Genomic DNA, 23,896 nt, shown 5'->3' with positions numbered 1-23,896 from the left:
GTTAAACGAAACACGATGCAATAGTTTTTTAGAAACTGTTTTGAGCATCCTAGGAATATGTATTTTCAAATGTATATTTAAAAGAAAAAAGAAATTCATTTGAAAAACAAGAAATTAAACCAATTCTATAATGCTTAAAAATGAGGTTTATAGGATTTCGCTCAGAATCAGTGGCTTTCAACCTTTTACGTATTAGGGAACACTTTGAGCTTACCAATTTCTCGAAGGAAACTCTTGATCAAGGAACTTAGGATATCAAAGCTTTATCCTGCCTTTGCAAAATTACTATCTGATCTTTATTTTATCACAGTACAAACATCTTAATAAGATAAGCAAGACTAAAATAACTAACGCATTTTTAATTAATTCTAAGAAAAATAGAAGCAGAAATATTTTCAATTGCAATAAAGAGAAAACATTTTTTAACCGAATTGGCTGTGATTGTTTTTTATTGCAAAGAATATTTATGTATGGAATAATTTTATTTTATGCAAAAATATTATTTGTTTACAGTTAATTTTACACAAAACCCACCTTTAAGAATCCGTTCCTTCATTAAATTTTTATGAAATTTTTGGTGCTTTTGGTTAAGCAAATAGTAATTACGTTCGGAACCACTGCAAAAATCATTCATGTTTTTATAACGCAGTTTGAGATTTTAAATAAATATGTTCTAATCCTTTGTCTTTGATGAAGCAAAAAAAAAAAAAAAAACTTGCTTTAATTTTTAGTAGTCTTCTAGTTAAATTTCAGTCTATCAGGACAATATTTTTTTTAAAAAAAAGCCTTCACAAGCGTTTCATCGACATAAAACCTGTTAAGCGTAATTTTTGAGTCATTGAGTTTCTTTTCTTGTAAAAATCTCTTAACAGTTCACGTTTCACGTTGATCCCAGAACCGCTGTACGTCTTTGTTTTAATAAGGAAATTTATTTCAACATGTCATGATAATCTCCTCAAAAATGAGCCCTCTCTAGTCTTGCTTAGGCACGAAATTCAGGGTCATTTAACGTCTTCTTCAATAAAGGGAAAGTCCCTCTATAGTCCCCGTTCGGCATGGATTGATAACGTTTTGGAAACAGAAGTCAGGAACTCTTTCAGCCAATCAATAAAATTCGCTCGCTTCCCTTACGAAGAGGTTTGCGGGCGGGAGCGCAATCTTTGTTAACTAAATAATCACTGTGTAATTAATCGGTCCTGCATGCGTACGCTAATTAACAATTAGTCACGGAAAAAGGCCGCGCCTCATTTACATAGCTCGAGACGACCCGAGGGGAAAGGGGGCAAAAGCAACTAACCAATTAGGAACCGCTACCAGTAATTAGAGGAATTCACGAAATAAACGCTCGTTCTTTAAAAGTTGGTCCCCCTTCGGCGTTATAAACCGCAGAAATTATTGACACGCCACACTTGCGCAATAATTTTGGCGCAGTTTTGAAGGCGATAAATTGGCTTTGCTTGCTGTCTTATCCTTGCATACACACACACACGTATATATATTAATGCCCGATGTTCCATTCCGTTTCTAGATCGGGTTGTTTTAAAGTTTATAAATGCCCCTCGGCGTTATTGGAAATTTTCCGAAAGAGTTGGTGGTTAAGGGGCTCGCAGAGGCTGGGGAATCATTTGTGGTAAGGTTCATTGGGATTTGCGGGAAATAAATAGCCAATCGAGATGTGATTTTAGAAGAGCTGATGTGAGGATTTTTGAGGAACATAATTTTCGCGATATTTCACAGATGATAGAAAGTCGGGGAAACATTATTTTTATCCCCCGAAGACTTAATTACTTGGTGGCGCTAAAACCTAATTTACTTCCTTGAGATGGTAAATTGAGTGAGAGTTTTGTTTCATTTCACTTACTTTGAAGAGATTCTTAGCTGTTGCATCATGCTTGCGCGTGTGGAGTAATCGATGTTGCGAGCATTGAGGAAAATGTGTGCCATTTGTTTCTGAATAATTAGAATAATTTAGAAGTAGAGACGTGAAGTTACTCTTCATTACTATATCCCTCTTCCTAGATTAGAACTGAAAAGTTAATTGCTTGCCAAAAGATTAAAATACACTGAACTTGTTTCAGCACCAACTGAAAATATTTCTAATGCTTCTCTAAAGCTTTCTTAACGGTAACGCCTATAAAATGTAAACTCATGTGAACAAATCAGTATACCAAGATTTCTAAGCACAAAGTACGGCAACGTATTGCTTGTGGTACTTAAGTTTTGTCCACTCAATGTTAAAATGAAACAAAAATACCACTATAAAATGTTTCACAAGTAATACAAGAATTAATAGTTCATAATCAAGTAGAATTTCAAAGCGCAAGTATTATTAATAATTTAAGCTTTAAATGCAATTTCACCGAACAAATTCAAGTTATGAGTCATATTTCACCATAATTTAAGTACCTCTCCTCCTTATAAATAATGCAGAGAGTTTGTCTGCGCATTTGTGTAGATGTATGTGACGATGCCGGTCGCCTAGCCAGATGAAAAGGTCTAGAAATACGAAATTTTTGGTACAGGTACCTAAAAATAGCTTGTCAGGTGCTTTGAATCGTTTTTTCCCCCAAAATGCATTTTTCCTCTTAATTCCAATTTTTCGAAAACTTATAAAATTGAGAATATTTCATCGAAGAAATGTATTCTCAATTTTATAAGTTCCCTTTCAATGTTGCAGCATATTGAAATATTTAAAAGGCACAACATGGAGTCGAAATTTACTGCAAGATTCCCTTCGAGAAAAAACAGCTGAGCAGTAAATTGCTCCAGAAATCCCATAATAATAATTTGTTCTGAAAAAAATGAAGCCGCTAATGAACAAATTAGCAAGAAATTTCTTGATAGAAAAAATTGAAACGGTTTAATTATCACATTTAACGAAAGCAAAATAAACATAACCCCGGAAAAACTAGAAAGTAATGGTAAACAGTAAAACAAAATTGTAAAATATGTATAAATTAAAACAAGAAGTGAAAACGTAAAGACAAATATAAATAAATACAATTACTACAATAATTACTTATCTTATTCTGAACATTAAAATATTTCTTGTAACAGTTCTCTAACGGCAAAAATATTTATTAATTCACTTATTATTCTGTTTTGTAAAAAAGTTAAGAAAAATTCCTCAGACGGTCGCGATTTTTTTTCACAAGTATTTAACGACTCTCGAGTCTTTTTTTTTTTTTTTTCAAAAAAAAAAAGAAAGAAAGAAAGAAAAAGGGGAAAAAACTGGTAGGCCTGTAAAAAAAATCACATGTTTTTAACAATCAGCAAAAGCAAAGGTTTTTTTCCCTTGCCAAAAAAAAAAAAAAGAAAGAAATAAAGGAGAAGAAAAACACATCACCGGTCCGCGAAATTTTTCAAAGGCTCTTGCCGATCCGCGGTTCAAAAAAGATTGGAAAACGCTGCTTTAAATCATAGACATGCTATTAGGATTCGGAAGTGTTTCGCAATCGCGTTGGAATCTATATGAATTGCCAAAATGCCTAAAAGTTGCAAAGAAGCAGTTTGCACCAGAATTTTTCATGTAGTAAAAATTTAGTTTACCATTGGGTTACCACTGGGTTAGCCCAGTTTAGTTTACCATTAAGTATTTATTTAGGGTAAAAGTGGGTGAGACGCCATATGAGGTGAGACGCCATACCGTCGGAGATTCAGTGATTAAAAAATAAATGGCTAAAATTCTCACTGTTTTTATTTACTCATAGACGCTTCCTTCTTAACGTGTCAGTTCTTGTTCGACTGCCCTCGAGTGTGACGTGTGTATGACGAAAAGATCATTGTCTCCCACTTTAACCCTATATTCAGATGAACTAGAGATGATTCTAGTTGTTAGGAACCGAATCAATCCCAAACAGATTAACAAAGAAATAAACTTAAGGCAAGTGATTAGTTTATTGTGAAAACAGTGTTGGTTAACAGAATTTACTCTTAAAAAGGTAGATCATTAATTCGAGTGGTGATTTCGACAGCGATCAATAAGTGAAAAAATTATTTATTTCGGTGCATACTTGTATACTGAAGTATCTTTTTTACGTTGAATTTTATAAACTCTATCTACACCAAAGGGAAAAAATGAATTTGAACGACAAAGTTTAAATGAGGAATAAAGTGCTTCTGTTTAAATTAGAAAATGTGTTGGAAATAAAAAAAATCCAAGATTATTCGCCTATTATAAGTTTAAAAAAATCATCTACCTAAAATAAATCAATGAAACTTTGCGGTTAAATTAAGAAATTGAATTTGAATAGATGGCGTTAACAATCTCTTTTTAATTAATAAAATCCAATTGGTTTTCATTTGAAAAAGTTCTTGAACAAACTGAAAGCAGTTCTTATCATTTCAAACTTCTGAATCCACACATCAGATACATAAAACCAAGCATTACTTTGTTTAGGACATTAAAATAATATGAATATAGTTTTCGTTCTAGCACTTGTAATTTAAATTGTGAGAGTTTTTCAATCTAATTTGGGTACTTACTCTTTCAGGAAACAGCAACTTTATAGTTTGATTCGGCATTGGTCATATGTCACGATATGAAACAATATTGCCAAATAATCTCCAACCTTTTTTTAACCCAAAACTGTATTTTAATAATTTCGTGCAGCTATATTGTTTATGTATTTACTATTTCTACGAAATACTATGCTTTTCTTAACCTTAGGTGCCGGTCTACCATGTCCTCCAGCCTATACGTATGCAGCTTCTTCTGTGGCCAAACCCGTCCCCAGACCTTTCCTAGAATCTCCTCTTCATTCTCTAGTCGCTTGCAGAAATCCATATTTTACAGGTAAGAAACTTTCGCAATCAATTTAGTTCAAACTGTTATTATTGCTGAAATTATTATTACTGAAAGCATTCACCACCCTGATAGCAGAACATACAGTCACGACAAAGATACATCGATATCACTGCGAGTCACAATGGTCATCAAATCACAAAGGGACAGAACCTCTACGCTCACAAGAGTTACGTTGTGACACATTTGTGATGTTTCGCATGACTTGACTGCAACTCTGCTGCAACAATTAATTAGTGACCAAACATCCTATGACATTTTGAAGACGTTCCAGTGACGTCACTTAGAGACGTCGCCACGAGCTTACATGCGTAAGATGCTACAATCTGTGAATATTTTTGTGGTGACGATTTGCGACCATCACGTGACAGATTTCCTTATATAACTATCACACAACTTTCACTGACGCGTCACATTTTATCCACTGTGCTACAATCTGTTGATAGTTTTGTGGTGACCATTTGTGACCATCAAGTGACAGATTTCCTTATATAACCATCACACAACTTTCACTGACACGTCACATTTTATCCACTGTGCTACAATCTGTTGATATTTTTGTGGTGACGATTTGTGACCATCACGTGACGGATATCCTTATGTAACTGTCACACAGCTATCACTGACGCTTCACTAGAAGAAAAGCTGATTTAAAACCAATTTAAATTACTTTCATTATTTTTACAGTTTAAAATGAGATATTTCTAGAAACGGCTTTCCTCCCTTCCCCTTCACCTCCACCACCCCCCTTTTGAACTACAGCACTGATTTCAGTAATAAAAATAAGAAAGATATACTGACATCATTCAGCTGCCCTTTCTAAGAAGAAGAGCAGAAAGCTGTACGAAGAAAAATGAGTAAATCAAAAATGATTGTTGCGAAAAAAAGCAAGAAATACACGATTAATATCAGAATAAAAACGGAATACTTGTTTATATTTTCGATATTCATGATCCAGAAAATTGCTATACTAGAGCGCCTCATGCTGGTATTCAGTTGAGTTATGATATTCGATTTCATTTGCCTCAACCCTTGCGTCTATAAATGTCAGCCCCAAACGCTCATATTTTATGCGAAATGGGTGCCTTACCCCTGCATGAGCCTATGTTCGAAGCGAATCATGCATTGATGGTCTGTAATATAAGACATTTTTCTCGGTAAGCGATGAAATGTTCTTTATTTACTACGGATTAACCTAGAAAATAAGAAATAATATAAGCTGTAAACAATACTTTAGTGGATGAGTTCAGAGAGAGGTATATCTTTTTAAGTTGAGAAAAGTTAGGTGAAGTTCATTTTACTTTTATTATGTTTTTTAATATTGTCAGCAACTATTGTTTTCTATTTATTTTGAGGCACAAAAATAAATTCTGGGTACTTTTTATATTTGTTTTTCAATGTTTCGATGTTAGTTTTTCGCAAAATTGAAGAAACTGAAAAATGTATAACTTTAACAAAAGTATAAATATATATTAATCCCTTCTTATTTCGTAAGTAAAGTTAGTTTTTTTCAACTTATTTCGCATTTCGCCATCAAAAAACAATAATTTCGTAACGTAGATATTTTTTCTTAATTTGGTGCTTTATGCAGGTGCGTGCGCAGAAATTTTGGGGTCCGTCACAAATGACTTTTACGAGTCTCCTCCATGTTGTTTACCCCTACGTCCCTACATATATTTCACGCCTCATTAAAAAATTTGGGCACCCCTTCAGGCTCGGACCCGGGCAAACAGGTGTCCCCCACCCCCCTGTGCACGCCCCTGTCTTTATGTATAGATATTTTTATATATAAGCGCAAATTAATTATGCTTTAGTATATGCAAAGTGTTTCTCGCCAGAAAAAAAAGAAAAGAAAAGAAAAAACCATAACAGCAAGAATTTCATAATGTAAATATTTTTGCTTACTAATTTTAAAAAAAATTATAATTTTTTTTAGTGTTTGTACAATATTTAGCAATAATTTGGCTAAGTGCTGCCATCTGCCTGGAAAATGATATTAGCTTTTCAATAAGAAACCGCGATATACGTCACCTGCAAAAAAGGGTTGTCCTGCCCCTAGATGTTTTTTCAACCTCACCCCTTTTTTCGCTACCCCCTATCCCTCTATTTACCATTACTTCAGTTGGAGTGCCGTAACTGATCCGATCACTAGTGGTCAAGGGAATCTGACATCTGGATTTTCCTGCAGTTTTGAAGTAAACAACTGTTTTCCCCATTTTCGCCATGTTTTGAAAGTTAAGCTGCAGCTATAACACGATTCTATATTTTGCCTGGTTTATATGCACTCAACCACGCATGTTATTTATTTCAAATTTGAAGGAAAGTTTTTGACTTTTATATTCAATCATTTTTAATTAAGCCTTACAGCGTTTCAAACTTTCTTTCATGTTCCTTCCAGATAGTTGAATTCTTTAATCTACCTTAATCCGTAATATATCCCAAGAAAGACATCCATAATTCATCATACAGTGGAATTCCGTTACAACGAATACCAATACAACGAAATTTCCGTTTCAACGAATTACGTTTTCTGCCATTAAATTATTTGAATTCCATTACAACGAAATTCCCGTTACAACGAACAAAATTTGCAGTCCCTTGAAGTTCGTTGTAACAAGATTTCACTGTACTTTCCTTTATAGCACCATATACGATATGTAATTAGTAGATCCTAAGTAGCATTTATGAACTGTCATGTATTAATGTTTCTGTTAGATTAATAAAAAAATAGCTGTTTATAAAAAATAAAAAAAAAGATCGGTGAGCTTGCGATTTTCATCCGGTGGTCCGGCCGATCCTCAGAGATTTTAACCTGTTAGCATTGAAAAAAGAAAATCCTCATTCAAATAAATGAACAATTAATAATAATTAATAATAATGATGGAATTGTATGGGCTATTTTTTACTTTGATTTCGCTCATAACGTTCTGTGATCTTCTCAGAGATGTATTAAAGTAAATATATATTAATTACAAGAATGCACGGTAGCAGTTTTCAATTTTTTTTAGATCATCGCAAGTATAGCCCTTGGTCTTAATGGACAAAAGTGCCCTCCCCCTCCTTTTTTAACAAAAAAAAAAAAGAAAGAAAGAACTCAGGGGGTATTGGCGATGTGATGGGTTTTTAGAATGGGGCTTTTAGAAGCGAAGAATTTCCTACTTCGGGATATTCAACAACGGTATGGCCAAGCATGGCAACAGTATTTGTTGCTATGCTTGGTCAAAATTACAATGAAACCACTTATTTGACGATACTATGCATCATTTTTCCTTTTCATGGATTATTAAATAAAACTAGCCATAAAAAAAAGATTAAAAGTTTCATTTCAATGTAAGATAATCAGTCAAATAAATTAGTTAAGTCATTAAAACCAATAAAATGAAATAATCCGCCAAATGAGTGACACAAGACATTAAATAATATTAAAAGTTCCATAAAAATGTAAAGTTAAAGTATAAAGAGCAAACATGGCGACGATGTAAACTTTTTTTTTCCGCCAAGGAAAAGTGGGAACAGTAGTATATATACAATTTTCTTCTGCACATGACAGTTTGATGTAAGCACTTATTATGGTCATGTTTGAACAGCTAATGGTTAAGCCGGGCGGTTGATTTCATGACTTTGATGACGTCAGTGGTTAGTGCGGTAAGAATCCACAGAATGTTTTCATATACGACCGGCTAACCAGTAATCTATTAGAATGCTTCTGGTTAGTGACCGGTGAGTTAACCAGTTGCTCTTTTCGAACACAACACATTTTCTGACATTTTTCCCTCAAGTTTCTGAGGAACTTCTGTGCTTCATGTCAACAGTCGAAGATCTGTACTTCGAGGTCTATTCTCTTAATTAAGTCTTATGATGTAGTTAAGCTAGATAAGTTGTAGCTTCTCCTTTTTCTTTCTGTCTTTTTTTTTTAATAATCTAATTTTCTAATATTAGTTACTGTTATTTAAATAATAACAGTTACACTTTTAAAAAGCAAATTTACATTGAAACGTATTGTTTGCAAAATTAATTTACTCTACATCTAAAACTAATTTCACATAAGTTCACAATGTTGCTAACTAAGGAAATACTGTCCGCATTCCATAAAAATCCCATGCGTAAAACTATATTTTAAAAATCGAATGCCGAGAAACTTTTAAATGTTGAAAATGGTTTGGTAGATAAAATATCTTCTTTTATACTTTCAATCTTTTGCTCTCCCCCTCATTCCTCCCTCTGAAAGTCACACTGCGTTCGATCAATCTGTAAAACGTTTAAAAAAAACGAAAAAGAAAATGGAAGAAAAGAAGTGAAATAAAGTATAATGGACCGTAATGTTTATAAAAAGGGACCCCATGCATTTAAGAGAGTAAACTAGACCCAGCAAAAGGAAAAAAATAATAAAACGAGAAAAAAAAGTCATGGTTTTATTTTTCAATGCTCGAGTGCTTTAAAACTTAAAAATCTGATACGCCAAATCCTCGTTTTCCCTGTAGTGGTATTTACTTAATTTTTTCCCCACACTTGCGCTTTTGATCGGCGGCTCTTCACAATTTTTAAGTGCTTCTGAAAACCTTTTGAGCAATCTATAGATTATCAACATAAAGGGGGTGTTGTTTTATTTGTAATAAAAACAGGCGTTTTATATTTTGCTTATGAATAGCGGATATAATTTTGACATTTTGTTTAACGTTAAAAAATAAACACGGTCTTAGAAAATTTTGCATTTGTTTTTTAGTGCTTTTTAAAGAGGTATGTGATGTCAATATTTCACTTTAAGTAAACTATCATCAAAGTGGTGCTTATGATAACCGCGATTAAAACAGGATTTTTTTTCCCTCAAACGCGTAGGAGATTCTGATTACAGGAGTTTAAATTTTGTTGCTTATTGTAGCTTAAAAGTATGTCTGATGTCAACATTATGTTTTAAGAAAACATATGTCATATTTATTCGGGATCTATTCATAACAAAAGAAGTGTGGGAGCGCTGTAGTCTTCAGAGCAGGGCTCGACTAACTAAATGTGAGGTCCAATGCCCACAATGCTTTGGAGGCCCCCCTCTTTATTCTATCACTTTAAGTCAATGTAAAACATTATTTAAAAGAGACATGTTTTAAATTAATAAATTATTAATTTTCATTATTTTCACAAAAATGCATGATTTTTTTTAATGCTATATGCATAATTTTTTAAAAACTCGGGCCCCCTGAGGAAGATGGGGCCCCAGATCCAGGCCTAGTTGGCCTATGCGGTAATCAGGCCCTGCTTCAGAGTGGATGATTACATGACTACTGTTATCCGTACATCGTACACCACCTGGATCACGTCTTATGTTTAAAAACTCATACAGAACTGAAAAGAAGTGCAGTAATTGAGCTCCCGTGAGCTCCCATGCAAATTAAGCCCTGATCCTTGTGAAGCTTTTAGTATGGTGCACTAGCGCAGCCAGAAAAACCTTCTGGACGTGTTTTTGATCAAAAACATCATCTAGAAGAGGTTTTTTTTTTATCAAAAATAACTTTTGGGGTTAATTTTTTTTTTTGATCAAAAATACCTTCGGGGGGGGGGATTTCTTGATCAAAATATTCCTTTTATATGTTTAAACTACTGTATTAGAATGCACATTTATGTTAAAACCAATGCCTCAGGGGGGGGGGGGGTTAACCCCAAAATTATTTTGTCACACTTTAAATTTAATAGTGGAAAATTTAAGAGTTAAATATTAGTTAAAATTTCAAACATTTTGAGCATCAAGCTAATGAGGACAAAATCATGTAAAGATTATTTTTGCGCTAAGCGTGCAACAAGCGTTGGAATAAAACACACCAAAATCAAAAGTATTCCCTTAAAATATAATAAATTTTTAAAATTTCAATCGTTATAAAAAGTAAGAAAAGTTATTAAACAGACTTCAAACTCCTGCAGTATTTTTACTCATTTTACTATACTACAACTCTATATTACATATGTAAACTCTAAATCAAAAGAGATTCATCATAAAAATTATTTTGAGGAACTATCGAATTTTAATTGATACAGACATATTTAGGACTCAGACTTTCAAACTAATTTCGAGCACTTGCTCAAAGGCAACACAATGCCTTGGTATACAAAAAGGTGGCAATAAAAAAAATAGAGGGATTTTCTTTCTGGAAATTCGTCAACATGATTTTCCGTGATTGGAAAATGAGAAAATTAATCAAAAACGAAAGAAGTAAAAGTTAAACGTAAATGAAATATCATTTGTAATTTGTCAATTAACTAACTTCATTATAAATTTAGGAGTAAGGTTTCAAACTATAAAATTTGTTGCCTCTCATACATTTTTCTTTTAAAGTGATTTTTGAGACTTGATTAAATTTTAAGAGGAGAGGGTAGGACTTCTGTCAATAATTTTGCGTAATTAAACTGTTTGAGTGGAAAAAATTATGCATTGTTAATGAATGTTGGAAAAGTACAATCTACCAACTCATTACCTGTTATATTCTTACAGACATTTTTTAAAATGTGATCTTTTTTAAAACTTTTTAAAATGTGAAACTTGTGTATACTAAAAATAAATAAATAAATAAATAATTCCAATATTGTTTTCTGTACATGGTTTTCTTTCTTTTTTTTCATAATTACATTTTCATCAAATAAGAGTGGAAATACATTAAATAATTAAAATATTTATTCCATGTGTCTCTTTAGTTAAACAAGTTCAGCCACTATTGAATATTATTCATCTTTATCTAAACAACAAGTTGATTTCCCTATCAGATTTAAAACCAGACATTGATATCATCAAAGATTTTAGGTCGTTTTGTGGCAAATCAATCTAATCTGCAGTAGAATCTGGATAAAGGCCGAAAAACAAAGCAAATCTCCGAATGGAAAAACGGTCTTTAAATAGATTCACAGTAACGTTTGAAGTGTCTAATCACCCGCCATCAGCACCTACTTTAGAAGCAATTACATCCTCAACCACCAGACGGCGTAACACGAGTGAGAGACGTTGCCACTCTAGAGACTAATTCTCCCCCCTCCATTAACCGACATCAAATCTGTTTATCCACTCTCGAATCAATTGCTCTTCGGTCTCTGTTCTTGTCCCTATCCCCCTTTTTTTTCCTTCCAATCCTAAAGGATATATATATACGAGTGTATATATATATGCTTATACTTATTCCACTCCACCCCTCTGCAACTGGTCGAAACACCTTTAAGTGGTAGAGGGTACTTAAAAGCAGCTGTTTTTTTGAGGATTTTTTTCCCTACTGATTGTCGGTTGAATTGGATTGTGTTTGTTTTATTTCTTGTCCATTTTCTTTTCCCTCTTTTTTTTCTTTACTGAGACTATTGTTTTATTATGCAGAAGTGCTACTTTAAAGTAGAGGGAGGAATTTTGATGGTGCAAAATTGGCATTCAGCTGAATATCGACTTTACTGTTAGTATAGGTTCTGTCATGCGGATTCAGCTACAATTTACGCAAAGATAAATCTTTTCGACATATTTTGTAAAACTTGCTTTTATCTTTTGAAGACACAGAAATAAACTGGCGTTTTCTTTTTATGAAGACAGTTTTAGAAAATACTTTCATTGAATGAAACGAGTTTCGCATATCAGCTAGTGTATTAAAACCAAGGGCCCGGAGGCCCAGAGGGGGTTTTGACATCCAAATCCCCCTCGCTGTTCCACTGATGAACACAATTCACAAAAACAATTTGACCCGTTTGATTATCAGAAAATATACTAGCTTTTGTAAAAGATTAAGCAACGTTCAATAAGTCAGAATTAAGAATACGAAATTAGATATGTTTGTTTCATCCCTCTCGCTTTCTCTCTCTCTCTCTCTCTTTGATTAAGTGTACAAATGCGCGAGGATGATAACCTTATTATGGCCACGTCTCTTAAAAGTGGAACTGCCTAGCGTGTTAGCATTTCATTACTCATAGCAGTTAGGAGTCCATCGAAATAATTATTGTTTTTTCAATTAAGTGACATATAGCAAAAGTCATGCAACTTATTCGTATAGAAAGGATCTGTCGATGACAATCCGTCTGCCTTATTTATGCACATTTTTCTGACACTACAGCATCTAAGATTTGAATTAAAAAGGAGAGAAAACACAGAGACAGTCACAAAAGTTGTCAGAAACTAAGACTTCCGGACACTAGCGCAGCCAGAAATACCATTTGGAGGGGAGCTTTGATCAAAAATACCTTCTGAAGGGATTTTTTTTTTTGCTCAAAGCAGCTCTTTTATATGCATAAACTACTGTATTAGAATTTGCATTTATGTTAATACCAATTGCCATGGGGGGTGTTCACCCCCCCCCCCCCTTCGCTGCGTGTCTGCTTCCAGAGAAATAGTGATAAACTTTGTATGGATTAGTACTCAAACGTGTAGACTTTGTACTCTTTGTACTTTAACATGAAAAATCGGCATTTGAGAGAAAGTTTTCAAAATATTTCAATTTCTTCCATTGTATTCGAGTTTAAATGAGAAGTCACGTATTTATCTTTCCAGTTATTGTAATTATTTTGCAATTATTTCTATAAAGAATTTATATTTATGTTCACACACATTCCCCATGAATTATATCCATCCATCTAGCGTGACATCTCTCCTTCTCTATATTTATTTGCATCTTTTTCTGGTACAATTTCGTCAGTGTATCGTGTTTTTTCACATTTACTTATAAGTACATACAATCGTCTAACTTTAAGTCATTATATTCTTTCAATTTATTTTCCTATTGTTCAAAAATTCAGTATTTGTTTATTTATTATTTACAGATCAATTATTTCCTTTCCGGTTTTCAAATTTCTGTGTATTACTGAAATTTTCTATCCAGCTAATTGTAACTGATGCAATTTAATTGCATAAAAAGAGTACATGCTAATTCCTATAGCCACGTCGAAATACATCAATAAATCCTTTTTACTTTTTCACTCATGACTACTTTTACAAAAACTACTTTATTTTTTAAGAGTTTTTCTATACTTGTTCTGTCCACGTATTAATTTCAGTTGGACAAGATTTTTAATTTTTGTGAAAAGCAAAAGTGAATAATAGTAGTCACGAATCTTAGGCTTTTTGAAATATTAAAAAAAAATCCAGGTTTTCGAGGTTCTCCTCGATTTAAGGCAATAATTTAAAAGCTTTTCTTACACTTATTCCTCCTCAAATTACGAAATACAAACTGAATCAAAATAGTTACAGCAAACTAAACATTCCGGGCAATGTTTAGAAAAAAATTATCCGAAATACTGGTTCTGAGTATGGAGAAACTAACAACAATAGGACTTGGCTTGCTATTAAAAGTAAGAAAAACACCAGCTTAAAAAAAAAAGAAGAAGAATGAGAACGCACCATACAAAAACAGTTCGCCTCTTCTTCTGACTAATGATTTTCTAGACCGAGTTATTCTTTTCTCGTTTGATCTACAAGAGTCAGGCGGAACACAAAACCTCCCAGCCACACAAAAGCCAGATAATAATAGCAGAGCAACTTTTACATGAACTGCAGACGATATCCCTGTTTGTCTGCACATTCGCCCACCCCACGTTGCGACGTAAGCGAGCGGAATAAGCTTAGCCTCATTTATAAAAAGCTACCATGCCACCGATATTCTAAGGGGACGGTGGGGTGGCAGATTTTTAAGCCTATCTCATACAAAAAGCTGCTGAACCTTCCCTTTAGAGAAGAAACCTTTTTGCATTGAATAGCAGGGTTCGATTTTGCAAAATTCAGACCCACTATGAAGTACGAATCGGAAGCCAAAACTAAATTTCCTCTTTAAAAAGCTTTTCTGAAAAAGAGCATGCATACAAGATACGGAAAGAGATTTATATAGTTTTTTTTTTTTTTTTTAAGTCTATTCAAGAATAAGTTGGAAAAGATTTTGGCATTCGGGGTTTTATTTTTCCGCCACCCACCTCTTTTTCAGTTCTATTCTCCTTTTTTCCGGAAGATTTAAATGTTTGGTTATTTTTTCCCTTCAAAAGGAACCGAGCGTAAGCCTAACTTGACATGCTTCGTTAAATTTGAACCGCTGTTGTTCCTGTAGTAGGTTTTAGTATCGATTTACATCTTTCTGTTTCGTTGCTTAACCTTTGTAACCTTCAGGTGTTGTAACAAAGGAAATTCAGCATTTTTTCTCCTACTTTTAAAACCTATATAAAAGTGTTAAAAAAACATCAGGCTACTATTGGTAGTAAGATATTAGTATTAAGCTACTTTATTCAAATGATGGCTACCTCACATATTAAAACGTTGTTGTTGTTTCTACTTTACATACCCATGGTGATACTAGATACTTTTCTGTCCGAATGTGAGACCTCTGGTGATCTGGACAACAAATGGAAGCACTTCAAGGAATCGGTGATTAGAGCCGCTATAGTGGCTATCCCAAGAGGCAATAGGAAAAAATATAAACCTAATTTTATCCATAACAGTGAGGCTCTTCTGCCTCTTTTACATCAGAGAAACGCACTTCAAAAAGAACTCATGTCCTCTTCATCAATTAACACTAGGTCTGATTTAAACTTGATTAATGCAAAGATTAAGCAGATGTATTCAGACATAAGGAGAGAGCGCTGGAATAACATTTGTGAACAATTGAACTCACGTACTCCTAGCACAAAACTTTGGAAACTGGCAAAGAGCATCGATAGATTACAGCCCCAGGAGGATTGCTCAAACACTTTCAAGCATCCTGATGGCACTTTGTGCAGCGATAATGAGGTGGCAAATTTATTAGGAGAACATTATCAGAGCGAGAGTAGACTCTCTTTTAACACAGAAGACAAATTGATTGCAAAATCTGCTAGAGCTTTTATTCACAGATGCCGCTGTAATCCCAGCGGTAATACTGTTTTTATCAAGGATTTTACAATGAAAGAGTTAGAAATTTCTTTCCAAGAAATAGATTTTAGCAAATCACCTGGCATGGATGGAATCCATGGACAAATGGTGGCCAACCTAAGTCAGCTAGGTAAAGACTTTCTACTTGATATTTTTAACACCTCCTTGGGACTCTGGACGACTCCCTCGGGATTGGAAAGATGCTCTCATCATTCCTATAAGAAAACTAGATAAACCAGCCAATGATCCTAATAGTTATAGACCAATCGCACTTACTAGTATCTCTTGCAAACTCATGGAGAGGATTGTCTTACATAGACTTGCTAATTATCTTGCTCATGGTAATTTTATTCCCTCTGAGCAGTACGGGTTTCGTAAAGGTCATTGCACAATGGATCAGGTCTTATTTTTTGGCCGGAATATCAGGGATGCTCATAACTTTAGTCCCACCAATCATACAACTGCTGCCTTTCTGGATCTATCTAAGGCCTTTGATAGGGTCTGAAAGAACAAGCTTATTTGCAAACTTCATACTATTTTCAATATAAGTGGGAAGATGCTGCCTTGGCTGGCTGATTTCCTAAGAGCTAGATATATACGCGTGAAATTTAGAGACATCATTTCAAGCAAATTTAGATTAAGTCAAGGTATACCACAAGGATCTGTACTCAGCCCCACCCTGTTCTCCTTATTTATAACCGGAATCGAGATTGAGGATAATACTAAGAAATGTATGGGACTGTATGCTGATATAATAGGGAAGTTTTCGATTTTTCAATTTTATTTTTATATGATAGAGTAACATGTATGAACATCATAGGTGAAAAAATTTTTGCGATACGATAAGTAGTTTTTTTTTAAATTAATTTTTAAAGTTCAAGCGCCTGTGACGTCAGATGGCATAGGAAGTGACGTTATGCGCCTTCCGGTAGGGCAGAAGCCGAAGGTCACGCATTCGACTTCGAAGACGAAACGTAAAAGGCTATCTCCTCGCATTTAACTCCTCGCGTTTCTGGAACATTAAACCTCTCATCCTCTCGGAAATATTCGAATATCCTCATTGATGTTACATGAAGAAGATTATTTAGATTGTGCTTTAACGAATCCGGTCTCCATAGTGTGTTCAAAAGGATTATTGAATTTCTAAAAAATATAAATATCAGCGCGCTCAAAATATTCCTAGCGAAAACAAGGGATCTTCGGCGGAAGGCTGCCCGTTCGCGCCCTATGACGTAGGCTAGTGACGTTTCAGAAGCGCGCACTTTTGCGCGTGGATTTTTAAAAATTCATTAAAAATCAACCACGGTGTTTTAAAATTCGGCGATGGGGAATTTTTTAGTTTTGAGGGTCAATTAACAATATCCAACAGCCAAAATATGAACATTTAATAGGTTGCAACTTCCCTATTATCTGGAGCACCAGCGGAAGTCTAACTACTGCTCAAGAAGACATCAACTCTTCTCTCGTTGAACTCGAGAAGTTTGCTATAGAGCACAAAATTATATTCAATCCTTCTAAGTCTGTTGCAAGTATATTTACCACAAATAGACATTTTTATAATTATGAGCCTGAAGTTTTTCTGCTGGGAAAACGGTTGAAAGGCGAAAAGCACCCGAAATATTTGGGCTATATCCTTGATCAGGAGATTCTCAGTCATGCACATATAAATAACTTGGACCTGAGAGGCAAACAGAGACTGAAAATTTTGAAATATATCTCTGGCAGGACCTGGGGAGCGGATGCTCAGACACTTCGAAACACTTATACTGCGCTCATTCGTCCCGTTTTGGAATATGGGTTTCAGGTATATCGGGCTGCCTCTGTCAGTAACCTTGAAAAACTGGAAAGGGCTCAGCCCTCTGCTGTAAGAATCATCACTGGCCTCCGAAATAGTTGCCCTAGGCATATTGTTCTGTATGAGGCTGACCTGCAACCTCTAGGACTCCGAAGCAGATATCTCCTGGCTAAATACTTTGCTAAGCCTGTTAGTTATGGTGACCAGAACAGGACCTCCAGTTATGTACGAAACTGGAAGAATAATCAACGCCTTAAGAGACAGAGTCCACTTATCTTTGCTGAAAGCGAGGGTTTCCTTTTTAATGAAGTTGAATATGTTTCACTGACTTGTGGTCTGGATGCTGCCCCATCATTATATGAAAGAGTTTTCTTCAAACCTCACTTGTGCTCGTACACCAACAAGAGCTCCAAACACCCGGAGTATCTTAGACAACTTGCTTTGGAGGTTATTCACCAAATCCCATGTGATGCATTGCAAATGTATACTGACGGTAGCAGAGGTGACGGCGTTATCTCCGGTAGCGGTGTTTATATCAGAGAAGGAAACGGCATTAAGATTTGTATTAAAAACCCCGATTTTTGCTCCGTCTTCCGGGCCGAACTTCTAGCTATTGAGGAGGCTCTAAATTATTGCGTCACAGAGAGTGTCAGTACTGATATTTGGATCTTGAATGATAGCCGAAGCTCTATTCAGCATCTGTCTGAATGGTGGAAACAAGGTGACAAAACGACTCTGAACATAATCCAACATCTAAAACACTTGAGTCGCCAAACGCCATTACTTTTCAATGGATGTCACATGTTGATGTAGTTGGAAATGAGATTGCTGATGGGCTGGCTCGTCAGGGGAGCCGAGAGATTTCTCCTCATAACGGATGCCTTTCTTTTTCAGAAATTGCAACCCGTGTTAAGCAAAGCATTAGTTCCTCTTGGAGACAGCTCCCTATACAGGAATGGTACAAAGCATCTCGCCCTGGTGCTGCTTTACTTCGGGCAAGTAGTAGAGAACATCAAACCGTCCTAGCCCGACTGAGAAGTGGTCACACTCGGGCACATCGACATGTGGCTGGTATTAAGGTTTTCCCCTTGTGCCCAAAATGCAATTTGACTCAGGCTGCTCCCGCCCATATTTTCTCTTGCATCGGCTGTGACCTGAATCAGCTGTATTCCGACCCTTCTGCTATTTTGGAGGGACTTTGTTTGCACGGCTTCATGGACTTGGTATGATGTTTCTGTCTGGCAAGTGGGACAAGCAACAACAACAACAACACTTTACATACCCGATATAAAATCGCATCCAGTTGCAGAATACCACAAAGATAATTCCGTCTTGTATAGCTACTACCAACCAAAGCTGTCGTCTTTTTTTTTTTTTTTTTTTTATAGAAACGATGGATTCTAGTGTTCTACTGGAGCTTTCACGGCATTTGTATTTGGATTAGGAGAAAAACAAATAAGTACTTATCAGACAGTTGATGAGCTTGGACGTGTATGATATGTAGACAGGTCCGTCTTTTGGGGAATCAGAAGATTCCAATTGCTCCCCCTGGATTTTAGAAACGTTTTATAATTATGTGTTTTAATATGAGGCAGTGAGAAGCAAAGGGATGCAAGTGGATATTTTCAAGTTTTGAGTAAAACGCGTTTAAAGATTAGCTCCTAGGTAGACTTTCATTGATTTTTTTCTAAATCATGCTGTATAGCAGCAACTACCACGGCTACTAGTACCATCTTTTGCCCCAAGACAGAAGAGAGGTTCACCTATTATGTGTACTGGTTATCTCCACATTTTTAATTTTGCCACTTACATCCCTTTGCTTCTCGCTGCCTCATATGCCCTGTGCCGCCACCCAGAAAATTTTCTATATGACGGAGATGAAGGTAGATTCACTTTTTAAAGCTTTTTGAAGATATCGGCAAAAGAAAAAAAAATTAGTAAACCAAATTAGTCAACCCGTTTTACTTGAACCACGAATTTACTGAACTTCCTAATACACTTAAAGGGCTCATTAAGTTTTTTTTTTTTTAAAGAGCTGAAATTTTTTCACTTTTTTTCCATAAGCAAAGTGAAAAATAAGATATTTTTCTAATGAAATGTTTTCGATTTGATTGTAAAACTTTTTTTGATCTAATGATAAAGTAAATAAAGGTATGAATGAATAAATGAAAAGACATCGAAAAAAAAAACGAATAATTAAAAAAAATTAATATAACGAAAAGTAAATGAGTGAATAAAATAAGAAAATAAATGAATGAATTAATAAATATAAGTAAACTATCAAAGAAGGAATGCAAATGAATTAAATAACAAATGAATACGTAAGTGATTTAGTAAATGATTGAATGTATAAACGAAATGAACTACTTCACTTTGCCCCGCACGTACTTGACTGATTGTGCAAAATATTTAAAATGCAAATAAGCTTAATACTAACTAAATAAAGACTGCATCGAAGATCAGTAGGTCTCAATCAAAATTTAAAACAATAATAACAAGCACTTTATCATATTATAGGATCAAAAATAGTTTTTGACTTACAACAAAATATTACAATATGAGTATCAATTTGTAAAATTGCTTGTATTATCATGTGAGCTTTAGAGATAACTTTTCACTGACTCATATATATTAGACCGTCCTGTTATCACATCCAGAGACTGCAGTTTCGTTTTTACTAGAACTTATCAGTCTGAGTTAGTGAATAACCGTGTTGGAGGCAGATGTCATCTCATTGAAGCTGAGAGTGCCAATCAACTAGTAGAGTAAGTTTATCTCACCACCTTACTGCTGAATGAACTACATGGGTTACTACAAAGTACACAGTTAAAATACTACTTGGTAGGTGGTGCTAAAACCAGAGTAAATTAACTTTTCATTTTTCCTTGCAATTTCCCTTCGCCCCACATTCCCCCATATGTTTAATAAATTCCTAATGGCAAACGTTACACCACTACACCACAAAAGCAGTGGACGAAAAACACAAATACAGAAGTACATTTCACAAAAACAGAAGATTGTTAACAGCACAGGAACACATATGGTACAGAAAGGTCTATGAACAGAAGAATTTACCAGTATGTTGGGTATATTGCGCATGATATATAATATCTGGATAATGCTTATATTAGGGTTCTCCCCCCCCCCAAAAAAAAAAAACGAAAGTCGATTTTTGAAGTCGCACACTCTCTTATATTTTTCCCTTTAGGTCAAAACAATTGTAAAAAAAAGTTTCATATCAGGTATAAAAAACAACCTGTGCCGACTTGTGCCTGGAAGTGTGAACCAGCTCTGTGTACTAGGCCGGATTGGGGGAGAAAAAAAAATGGAAGTTTGAAATTTCATGTTGAAAAAACGTTGCCCCTATAGTTCCACATGCACCAAAAAAATATTTATCCAAACTAAAAAATATTTGGGTGTCTAGCAAGAGGCCTAAAATTTCTAATTTTCTTCAAAAGATTGATTTTTTTCAACTTATGTTTCAAAAAATTACATATACATTTAAATAAAACATAAAATTCAAAAATTATTAGCAAACACATTTTCAAATCTACATTTGCAAATGAATAATAAAAAAATAGTACATGTATTTAAAATGAAAAATTTAACTTAAAATTGAAAAAATCATCATTTTAAGTACTATGTGGGAGATTTAAATATAGCAAGGGAGCAAAAATTTCCATTTCATGTTAACTATCAACCTTACTCTGTTTATATTTTTTAGCTTGATAACTTCTTAAAATATACCTCAAATTTTTATAAAATGTATATAGAAAAAATCAATTCTTTGAAGAAAATTACAAATTTTAGGTCTCCTGCTGGTAACTCAATTTTTTTTTTAATTTGGAAAAATATTTTTGTGGTTCATGTGGGGCTATAGGGCCAACATTTTATAAACATAAAATTTCGAAATTCTATTTTTTTTTCTCTCTTTTTTGATTCGGGCATAGTGCTGGTTTAAATTTTCAGGTAGTCGCAAGTCGGCACGGGTTGCCGTTGTTCAAATTGTAGGAAACCTTTTTTACAATGGTTTGAACCTAAAAAGAAAAATATAAGAAGGTGTGCGACTTGAAAAAACGACTTTCGTTTTTTTTTGGGGGGGGAGGACACCCTAGTCTACATGCTACTGCGAAAATCCTAAATCTGGTAAATGTCAATATTAGCCTGTGAATATCAACATTCACATGCCGAGAATATCGTCGAAAGATCAAATATTTCTGATGAATCACGGGTGAAAGTCGACATTCTCCAATTTCCGTCTTTTCCGGTAACATGTAGGTATAATGGTTCCAATATTTTCTCCCACTTTATTTTGTGCATCATAAGTGCGCAAGTAATTTTATAAACGAAATAAATAACTTAATTAAGAGATAATTTTGATAAACCTAACTTCTTGTTTAAGCTTAATGTTCTTACTCCCGTCCAGATTACTCGTTCCCGTTTGAGTCGATCATAATCGTCCTTCATTATTTCCTTACTCACCATCATTCTACTTCTACCGCATTCGTAAAAAATATTGCTCTCAAAAATGAAAAAAAAAAAAAAAAAAAAAAAACTGAATCCATTTGTTATATGTAAAACCATCTTTTTATCTGCCTTATGCATTCCACCTTGGAAAGGGCTTTTTATTCTATATTGCTGAAAAAGAAATGAGGGGCATAGTGGTTTAAGTCTGCGAAGAACAATGTTCCATTGTTTTTAAATGAACGCATTTGCTGCAAACTTGAAAATTTTCAAGTGGTTATGGAGCTTGAAATAGAGGACATATTCAGAGTGTTGCTATCAAAATATAGATGACATTGATATGTAGTTTCGTAAATGGTAATTAAACACTAAGAGCAGTTTTTCTTGATTCAATAAGGTTATAATTAGTGTAGATAAAACAGCATTGTAATTGATGACTGGATTAAATAAGAAGGTAATTAAAAGTGTAGTTAAAACAGCATTGTAATTGATGGCTTGATTAAAGAAGAAAGTAATTATTAGGGTAGTCAAAACATCATTGTAATTGATGGCTTGAATAAATAAGAAGGTAATCATTAGTATAGTTAAAACAGCATTGTAATTGATGGCTTGATTAAATAAAAAGGTAATTATTAGTATAGTTAAAACAGCATTGTAATTGATGACCGTATTAAATAAGAAGGTAATTAAAAGTGTAGTTAAAACAGCATTGTAATTGATGACTTGATTAAAAAAGAAAGTAATTATTCGTGAAGTTAAAACAGCATTGTAATTGATGGCTTGATTAAAAAGAAGGTAATTTTTAGTGTAGTTAAAATAGCATTTTAATAGATGACTTCATTAAATAATGAGAGTATTATTAGTGTAGTTAAAACAGCATTGTAGTTGATGACTTTACTTAATGTAAGTGCCATAGTTAGAAGAAAAGTAGCAATCCTATTACTTCAGCTAGGAAGAACGCTAGAATAGGCTTTGAAATGGAAAAAATGAAAAGTTTTTCTCTTAAAATAAAAAGGCAAAGTAAAAAAAGTACGATTGAAACTTTTGACTTTTTTTAAACTTCTTTAATTACTAATTCTTGAATTCCATAATTATACTCTGCAATTAAAATCAAGTGAAAATACGTATTTCTTGTTTTAACTAAAATAAATATCCACAGGCGATGTATTTTAAGTTAAATTTCGATATGCGTACATGAGTCCTACTTAGCTTATGACTTTAAAAAAATAAAAGTTAATAAATTTTAGTTTGTTACCATTGGCGTCAAGGATCGAACATTATGGCGTTAAAATGGCGAAGAGGAAAATGTAAAATTATTTTTTCGCATTGGTTTCGTTGTTATGAAATCGTGAAACACAATGCACTTTACGTTTTTAATAAAGCACGGTGCGGCAAAACCACGATTGGATCCTTTCTAAACTAAGCAACCAATTCTAAGTCTGTTAGCTGCAAGTTTTTAGGACATAATTTATTTCATTGAAAATGTTCTTTTAGATAAACAATATTTAAAAATGTACATATTAGTTCGTTGGCAATGAAAGATATTTTTTCCTAATGTAACTTTTTTTTATGATAACCCAATTAAAATTATGCAGAAAGATTTCATTATGCGCTCCCTTCCCTCTTTCCAAACAAGTTGCTTTATTTTCATTATTATGTTTCGATGCGTCTGATAATCTGTATTAGAAGGTCACGGTCAAGTTAAGTTTTCTTTTCGTAAATTTTTATTCACTAAAAACTATTTAAAAAATCACATCTTCTCTGATTCATTTGTTTTCCGTGCTTCTAATTTATTTTGTTGATATTTTAACCATTTTTTCAAAGTTTCAAACATAGTTTTAAAAAGTAAGAGAGAATATTTTTCTTGACCATATTGTTATTAAATTATGAAAGATTTTCAGAGAAATTGTTTTGTTTAAATACTTCATTATTTATGCTGTTAATATACTTCAAAAGTCCAAAATGTTACCTAAGAAAAGTGAATGGAAAAAGGAGT

The 23,896-nt window shown here is 33.9% G+C and overlaps 1 protein-coding gene across 1 annotated transcript in view; it reads left to right on the top strand.

Annotated features, from left to right (window-relative positions):
* Positions 1–23,896, top strand: part of LOC129220711 (homeobox protein DBX1-A-like) — a 131,651-nt gene that overhangs the window by 62,652 nt on the left and 45,103 nt on the right. Inside the window, exon 2 of the mRNA XM_054855141.1 lies at positions 4,670–4,795. Coding sequence (XP_054711116.1) covers positions 4,670–4,795 — 126 coding nt within the window. The remainder of the gene's footprint in view (positions 1–4,669; positions 4,796–23,896) is intronic.

This window comes from Uloborus diversus, chromosome 4 (genome assembly GCF_026930045.1).
Source record: "Uloborus diversus isolate 005 chromosome 4, Udiv.v.3.1, whole genome shotgun sequence".
NCBI classification, from domain to species: Eukaryota; Metazoa; Arthropoda; class Arachnida; order Araneae; family Uloboridae; genus Uloborus; species Uloborus diversus.
Note: the sequence above shows the minus strand (reverse complement) of the source record. Positions and strands in the feature narration are given on the sequence as shown.